This window comes from Haliotis rubra, unplaced genomic scaffold (assembly GCF_003918875.1).
Source record: "Haliotis rubra isolate DU_JTF1 unplaced genomic scaffold, ASM391887v1 Scf207, whole genome shotgun sequence".
In the NCBI taxonomy this organism is placed as follows: domain Eukaryota; kingdom Metazoa; phylum Mollusca; class Gastropoda; order Lepetellida; family Haliotidae; genus Haliotis; species Haliotis rubra.
In genome coordinates this window covers 207,756-216,945 of record NW_025766081.1, presented here as the reverse complement: position 1 = coordinate 216,945, position 9,190 = coordinate 207,756, and the positions used below count along the sequence as shown (strand labels likewise).

Here is a 9,190-nt window from a genome sequence, read left to right as displayed (position 1 = left end):
TTCTTTTTCAGTACATATTATATGTTAACTTTAAACTATTTGACGCACAAATACGACCGATTCTGTTGTATGAATAAGGCATATTGTGCATCAGAATGTTTTGAAAAGGTAAATGTTGAGCATGGAATGTGAATAAGGTTCTGTTTGATTACAGAAACACTTAGGCGTGGCATAAAAATTTGTAATACGTTTGTTACAGGCCTTATAAAAATACGTTCATCCTGAAATGACAGTGTTCTTGAAAAGGTAAATACAGCACTATATTTACCGCCAACACTGTAGCAGAAACGGTCAAGTTTAGCAAACATTCTTTATTGATTTCGCTGTAGCTCACAAATATTTTAGGTGTCAGCAAAATGCCTTGATTTATTATCCGTTAGAAGATTATTTTTTACGACATTATTTTTACGTCACAGGCAAAACGCACACACACACAGCACAGCACGCACGCACACACACACACACACACACACACACACACACACACACACGCATACATACATACAAACATACATACATACATACATACATACATACATACATACATACATACATACATACATACATACATACATACATACATACATACATACATACATACAATACATACACACACACTAGGAATTATATTGTAAATAAGAGCAAAATCATGTTTAAGTCAAGATGACAGATAAAACTCATCTAAAAAGATTATTAAAAACTGATCGTGTAGAGCAGAAAACAGCTTCCTGAACGCTAAGAAGGGAAAGCACAGTTCAACGGTCAAATGTATCCTACGGTTGCCTCCCTTGGGTAACTCTCTTGATAAGAAGAGGTAAAGGGGTGGCAACTTCCTGATCGGTTGAAAGTCCAAATAATATTGTTGATTTTTCAAATTAACGCAAGACTCTTACGCCTGAATCATGTCATGCGAAAATATTTTCAAAGGTAGGTTCTATATTCCGCTCATACTTAATAATTCGAGGTCAGAATATTGGTGATTACGTCGAATTGTGAAAATTTGTGATTGGCTTTTAGCGTCATCGGGCGAATTTTCCACGGCAGGAGGGGTATGGCTGTGGGATCATGAGATGTACAGACCCGTGCCAGTTATATTCGGACACTTGACGTAATTTCCATAGACTTACATGATAATCTAGTGTAGCAGAAATAATTTTCATGAACTGAGTTTAGGACAGATCTTTGTAAAATTTGACAGGCAAATGGGAAATCATATTCTGCTCTGTGCACATAATTTCAGGTCAATTTTCCGACCACGATTTAACTAATGACATCACATTTATCAACTTACGTATAGTTTCACAATACACAATCCCATAGGCCCAATGTTAAAGGTGTTCACGGCACTGTACATATGTTGATTAAATGGTTGCCATTTGATAAATATGCAACGGAAAATTAAACAGAAACTATGTGATTGTAGGTAAGATGATTCCTCACAACTGTGCAAAAATTTGACGTGGATCTTTGGAAACTTAAATGCATGAAAATTATTTATGCTACACTAGATTAACATGAAAGTCTATGGAAATTACGTCAATTGTCCGAATATAAGTGGCACGCGTCTGTCTATCACTCCATGTAATAGGGGGGTTCAATTTGCCATAAGTGTAAAACGCAGAAACTCCTACAGCCACAACAGAGCAATTATCGCTGCTTGCCTTACACTCCAGTTCATTTGAGAATTCACTGAAACTAGCCGTTTGTATTTGGTTGTCACTCCTCATTTTATGTAACATTTTGTTCTATAGATATAAATATGCTTCATCATGAATACAACACCATTCAGAAGTTGGTGTACTGTATTGTTGTGAAAACCTAGTGGTAAGAATAGGTGCTTATCTTACTTTGCAAGCTTGATTAATGGAGAGATCAGACTTGCTGCTCAGATTCAGTGTAGGTCTCATCTCGACCTGTCTACTGTCATCTGTCAGATTTGGGGGGGTAAGTTGCTCATGTGCCTCAATCACACCCGGAAACATACGAGCAGCATCGGATGACCAATCCAGTGTAACGGGATGAACAAGTGCGAAAGCACCGATCACTATATAATGGAGGAGACGGTGAAAAAGGAGTTTCAAGCTGTTGACTTTCTTCAACTGGGATCATCATGATCATGACTAGGTCTCTGTGCTCGATCCAGTCGTATGTCTAAAGCCTCTGTTTAACATGTTTAATCATGTCTCCCATCTTCATACAGTCGTCCGTGGGTACAATGTTCCCATTTCTGGTGTCCCCATGCCATTGATATTGGGAATATTGCTAAAAGCGGCGTAAAACCAAACTCAGTCAGTCAGTCAGTCTTCAACTTCATCATCAGATCATGGCTTTTGCTCTATATTAGGGCATCATGTGAGCCAATCATCAATCCTTTGGCACTCTGTCATGTGACATATTTATTTTTACTCTGTCATGCATATTTATTTTGTCGCAACTTTCACATAAAGGCTTGATCCTGTTCAGGCGCATTACACTACAGTATATGCAGTCAATTCATGCAGCTGCTACCCGTGAAGAATTGGTGTTCAGCAACCCATGCTTCTCATAAGAGGTGATTAACATGATCGGGTTGTCAGGCTTGCTGACTTGGCTGACACTTGTCATCGTATCCCAATTGCGTAGATCAATGCTCATGCTGTTGATCACTGGATTGTCTGGTTCAAGTCTTGATTATTTACATACCGCCAACATATAGCTGGAATATTGCTGAGTGTGGCGTTAAACAACCAACCAACATACAGCTGCCTTTTTGTGCAATCCTGACTTTAACCATTAACTGATGATTCAAGTCATAGCCTGTTTCTATGTGGACAGAAGACGGAATATTTCACCAATGAGTGTTCAGATTAAATTGTACAAAACATAGTATCTCTCTTGGAACATGTGTCAAGATCAGGCAATTATCTAGACACTGCTTCAATATCAGGCAACTATATGGTTTTAAGTCATACACAGAGTTTGAATCATTTGAATTAAAATTAAAAATTAATTGACTAAAAATAGACACTCATCATTAGTACACCACATGTTGGCCTCGTTTACATCTGTGTATTTAGGGATTATTGAGGAAGGTACCAGTGAAGTATTGACTATGTATATGCTACAGAAATTGAACCAAAATGTATTAGTCTAAAATCTGATGATTAATGATATGTTCACTTTCAGATTTTGCTACTATACATGCAAGATTATTTCATCACAAGCCAGCTCTTCAGGGGCATATTAACTTCTTTCTAAAGGAATTTGAAGTAAGTAAATCTACACTGGACCCATGTTTTACATGTTTAAACTAAAGCAACGAACATGGATAGAAGCCTTAAGTTGCGATCAAATCTCATCATGTTCAATATGCATTGCCATGATTATTGTTAACATGGTCAATAACAGAAGACCCAACTAATCCATATTAGCAAACATTCAATTAACGGGAATGAGTAATCAGGCTTGTTGACCTGGTTGAGACAGGTATTGTATTGCGTAGATCGATGCTCATGTTGTTGACCACTGGATTATATCTATTGTTATTATTGTCCAGACTTGATTTTTTTACACACCACCACCACCATATAGCTGGAATATTGCAGAGGGTGGTGTTAGACAACAAACAAACAAACACAGGAAATACAAGAAGTCTGACACTTATTAATAAAATCAATGTTTTGAACATGCTCAGCTGTTATCTCTGAGGTGAGGTGAGGTGAAATTGGGTTTAACGTCCGTGCTTGAGAATATTTCGCTCATATGGCGACGTGCATGAGTGTGTATATACGTATATGTGCGGCTGCTTGTACTAGCCCAGACTTAAGCTGGTTTTATAGTGCTAGCCCACTGAGATACCATGCCGCAGTGAAGCATGAATACCCCACTAAAACAATTTATACTGACTCCGAGCCAACCAGTCCTTGATGTACCCATTAATGCCGAGCGCCAGGCAGGGATCAACAAGTACCACATTTTAACGTCTTTTGGTATGACGCGGTCGGGGATCGAACCCGCGACCTTCTGCTCTCCGGGCGGACGTTTTAACCACTACACCACGGAGGCGGTCCCGTTATCTCTGAATATTAGTATAGATGGATGTATAATCTAATGATATGGTAGTTCATTTAATTTGATACCCTGGGGCTTCTTTCACGAAGCAGCCTTTACTAAGGTTAACCTTAACTCCCATTCTTTAACATTGCACTGACGTAACCTTAGTGACTTACGATTACCCTAGTGCTTCGAAAGGAGGCCCTGAACCTTAGAGGAGTTGATGATACAAACCTTTACATGCTGACACTAACAGAAATCTGCTGACATCATGTAATAGACAAATGTGAAGTACTATGTCTCTGTTTGTGTTCAGGAGCGGCGGGGGGAGCGCGAGGGTCTAAGGATGAACAGCACCTACAAAAACATGTCCTACATCCAAGAACAGGGGCTACCCAACAGCACTGAGGCTCTTCAACAGTGTGTGGCCAACCTCAAAGAAAGTGGTAAATATTTCAGCACTGAGATACAGTCATTTACCATGTCTACATTCATTTACCAGATTACTTTGTATTGATGTATTGGGTAGACCGGTTTTGTTTGTTGTGCTCCTTTGTTTGGGGCGGTGGGGTAGCCTAGTGGTTAAAGCTTTCGCTCATCACTCCGTAGGTCTGAGTTCAATTCCCCACATGGGTACAATGTGTGAAGCCAATTTCTGGTGTCCCCTGCCATGATATTGCTGGAATATTGCTAAAGGCAGCGTAAAATGATACTCACCCACTCCTCCTTTGTTTATAATGTAGAGAGGGTAAATGCATTGTCCAGATGAGCATGTTAAGTTAACACTATTTCTTTTATTGTCATAAGCCTACTGTAAACTATACAGTTACGACAGGTTGTAACGTTACATGTGTGTGCTTTGTGGATCCGGACACTGATTTGTACATGCCTACAACCAGTGTGGTGTGTAATTGTATTATATTTATCCTCGCAGTTCAGCAGATGAGCCTTGATGTAAGTGAGTAATTGTTCCAAGCAGCAGTGCACCTAGATCACTGTCTCACACATTTAACTAATGATGGTTTCAGTGGACTCCGCCACAGCTCAGTGCCAGGAGATCTGTGACCGGGAAGGCAAGACCAGCACGCAGGAGGAGGAGGTGGGTGCAGACACGTGGCAAATATTGCAGATGATGTGTCATTGTCTGGTTTAGTTTTCTGAAATTCTGTTTACTGATAGGTCATTTATTACAGTGGTTCATGGATCCATTGTTTTTGATGGACAAAAGTGCAGACATTAATTGTCATATTTTAGATGGCCCTTACTGTCTCATCCTCGATAATCTCCAGGGTATACGTTTCAATAAATCTCCACTATACCCAGGATGCATTTACGGCTGGAGCCGATGATTTTATTACCTCCCTTAGTTGGCTTTTTATCCAATCAGGTGTCTACGCTTGGAAGTTCAGCGTACCAATCACAACTCACTTTAGCTTTTTAAATTATCGAACCGTTTAAGCTTGGCAACACAATAATAAATTGTTGCAGAGGTACTCTGAAAGAGGTAGTAGGAGTTCTTGCAAATATTTTTTTAAGATTTCAGACCTGTCAATTTGTCTGTATGTTTTCCCCCCCAAATCTGAGTCACACTGCAAACCAACTTTCGCAGCTGCGACCGATATCTTTGTTGACACTGGCAAGCTCGGTTGTAACTGCGGCTTATCTGATTGGCTACTGTGAGAATGCAGAGCCAGCAAAGGGAGGTAATAAAATCATCGGCTCGAGCCGTAGGTGCATCCAGGGTATAGTGGAGATTTATCGGATGTATACCCTGGAGATTATCAGAGTGGAGATTTATCAGAATGTATACCCTGGAGATTATCAGAGTGGAGATTTGAACGGAATGTATACCCTGGAGATTATCGAGTGGTTCTTTATATTTTAATGTATATATTCTTTATGTTATCTGTTCTTTTCTTTGAACACTTTTTTCCATGACCCGCCATGAAATGACAAAATCAAAAAGTTCTTTATATTTTAATGTATATACTGTATAAACATCATATCAATACCCTCCCTGAATATGGGCATTATTTTCCATGACCTTCCCTTATAGACTGCCATATTTCTTATGACCTTACGGGTCGGTGGGGTAGCTTGATGGTTAAAGCATCTTCTCATCACGCTAAAACCCTGGGTTTGATTTCCCACATGGGTACAATGTGTGAAGCCCATTTCTGGTGTCCCCCGCCCTGATATTGCTGGAATATTGCTAAAAGAGGCATAAAATCACATTCACTCACTCACTCCCTGTTATGACATTACTCAGATTATTCACTATAATAAATTCACTTTTGTCACTGATTACACCGGAACATTTTGTTTACAGATTCATAAAGATTTCTTACCCTAACATGGAACGCTTTCAATAATTCACCTGTTATACTCAACAATGTGTTCTTTCTGACTATTAAAGGGTTATTTTAGCTCTCATTCAAAGAGCTGTTAATTAGTCAAAATGTTTCTTAGATACAATCAATACAGATTTTTGAGCGGTGGTTTTAAACAGATGTTGGAGTGGTGGTTTTAACACTGGTGTTGTGTTCAGAGAAGGGAATTCACTGTGAGGTGTTATTGTCACATGTAACTTTACATCTTCCAGCCCTGGGGTAGCACTCACTGACTTCCTTTATTTGTAATCTTCCATGACCACTTATTAAATTCAGTAATTTTTCAATCAAAGATGCATAGCAAATATAAACCAAAGATGTCTGAAAGTCTGCTTATTTTTATTGACAGGCTAGTTTCTTGTCAACTGAACATGAACGTCGAACCAAGGAGTGGAATGATTTCATAGGTCTGCAGTGTGAACGGAGCGCCACCGTGGACGAGGAGTACGAGAGTCAGATCGAGGCTCTACGCACTCACTACAGTGACCTTGAAAACAAACTAAGGTCCAAGGTGGTCCTGTAATGATGCTCAGAACAGCAGATGTTGGAGTCTGACTTTGATTCCTGTGATGTTTGATGTGCTGCTATGAAATGTATGGTCAATACTTTATGGGTTTGTTTACACCATGTTCCTCCACCATCATATGATTACACGCGGGCCACTGTGAAGTTGGTGTTTTAACCAACAAATCAAGAAATGACCTGGTTCCAGACAAAAGGAAATAAGGGTTCCGACCAAAGAGCCCTCAAATTCCATCAGGAATATTTCTCATGCAACATTTTGCTCTTGGAACCTCAATACAATGCTTCAAGTTCAGCCGAGTGAAGACCTGGGTTCGATTCTTCACATGGGCACAATTAAATGTGTGAGGCCCATTTATGGGGCCCCAATCGTGATATTGCTGGAATATTGCTGAAGCAATATAAAACCTTTCACTCAAAGTCAGTGGCAGACATTGTCAGGGTTTAATCAGTTCATGTATGAAACTTGAATTCATGCGAATTATTTGTGTGATGCATGGCCTCATTACATAATTAATGAAATATTAACATTACATCGCACTGCAGATGGAAGGGAGGAATGGAGTGTATATAAACACATGAAGTATTGTTGTGAATGAACCATTACCTCCAAACAGTAATATACACATGACTTAATACACTTGTTAAAGGATCAGTATGTATCATACCACGATCTATTCTCATCTCCGTTTAGAATATGTGTTACATCTTGTAAGAATGTTCTGTTTCGACCTGATATGACAACTTCATAAATCATAATATCTGTGTTGAGCCTTCTGGAAAAATATTTCTGGAAAAAATTCAAAATGCTCAAAAAGGCAGGAACAAGGTACTTCGACATAGATTGAACCTTTACAAAGAATAGTGGCGGTACATGTATGTGCATTTGTGTGTTTACTGTCCTGCAGGGTTATAAATGAAGCAATACTCAATCCTAAGTTATTAATATCGGAGGATAAACTTGCATAATTCAATATGGATTTGTTGACACTATTTCCGATGACTGATCATGACAAAATGATAGGTGAAGGTTAGGGGGTCAGCTTATCTACAGAACATACCATTTTGATATTGATTTTAAGGGTCAAGTTAGGGTCTTGCTTTATCAATGAGATCGGCTGATCTACGGTAATATACGTTACATCATTTGCACCCTGCATATAATTAGAATGCTCAATTCAGGTCAAGCCAGCCAATGTTTGACCACATGTATCCATGTCTTCAGTAGTAATCCCTTCAGTGTTTCTTGTTCTGGGATATGATATTGTGAGGCTACATGACAGAAACTGGCTTGAGGACTTGCGTTGACTGCACAAGGTTGTAACACCTTCAGGATGCACATCAGAACACCAGATTAACTGACTCTGTTTTGTACATGGGGTTTTGTGCAATATACATTCCACAATATCAAAACATTATGTATATTTTGTATTCTATTTTCATTAAATTCTTATCAGTTGTTATTGTCATGTTGTGTGTATAAGGAGAGCGGAAGGTCGCGGGTTCCATCCCCGGCCGCGTCATACCAAAAGACGTTAAAATATGGTACTTGTTGGTCCCTGCCTGGCGCTCAGCTTTAATGGGTACAACAAGGACTGGTCGGCTCAGAGTCAGTATAATGTGTCTGAGTGGGGTATTCATGCTTCACTGCGGCATGGCATCTCAGTGGGCTAGCACTATAAAACCAGCTTCAGTCTGGGCTAGTACAAGCAGCTGCACATGCATGCACGTCGTCATATGAGCGAAATATTCTCAAGCACGACGTTAAACCCAATTTCACCTCACCTCACCTCACCTCACCTCACCTTGTGTGTATAAAGGTTTCAGATAGCCTATGACTGACAGTCAGTAAAAAGACCATAGGCCCATAATACAGACAATGTTTGGTTGCATGAATCATGCATGCCAGTGAAGTAATCGATTAAGTTTCTCTTAGCTGTTTTACTTTATATGAATACATGTACAGACATGAGTTATGTACAGCATCAACGTTTTCAGATGAAAGAATTTTGATAAAAGATGTTATAGTATAGGACTTGATCGAAAAGTCACACCAAGGGACCCTTCATCACTTGTGGCTTGGGGGATGATGGTGATTTTGATGCAGAAGCATGTACAATGTGCATGACAACCCCCCCTAAAATTCCCCCCTCCCCCAATGTCATGTACAGATACAAAATTGATGACACCCCACCTCCACCTCCCCAAAACAAAATGGGTGAATCCCCCTTAAATTCATCATCACC

The 9,190-nt window shown here is 39.6% G+C and overlaps 1 protein-coding gene across 1 annotated transcript; it reads left to right on the top strand.

The window, feature by feature from the left end:
• Window positions 1-807: 807 nt before the first annotated feature.
• On the top strand, window positions 808-8,403 carry LOC124276202 (biogenesis of lysosome-related organelles complex 1 subunit 5-like). The gene is made up of 5 exons (XM_046711859.1): window positions 808-927; window positions 3,166-3,248; window positions 4,349-4,478; window positions 5,061-5,131; window positions 6,772-8,403. The coding sequence occupies exons 1-5, from the start codon at window positions 903-905 to the stop codon at window positions 6,943-6,945; spliced, it is 483 nt and encodes a 160-aa protein (XP_046567815.1). The 5' UTR covers window positions 808-902; the 3' UTR covers window positions 6,946-8,403.
• The last annotated feature ends 787 nt before the right edge of the window (window positions 8,404-9,190 follow it).

Excerpts from the sequence above, each read along its gene's own strand:
- LOC124276202 (XM_046711859.1), top strand. The coding sequence starts at position 903 with ATGTCATGCGAAAATATTTTCAAAG. Across the intron at positions 3,249-4,348 it reads TCTTTCTAAAGGAATTTGAA|GAGCGGCGGGGGGAGCGCGA; the intron begins GTAAGTAAATCT and ends GTTTGTGTTCAG. Across the intron at positions 4,479-5,060 it reads GGCCAACCTCAAAGAAAGTG|TGGACTCCGCCACAGCTCAG; the intron begins GTAAATATTTCA and ends TGATGGTTTCAG.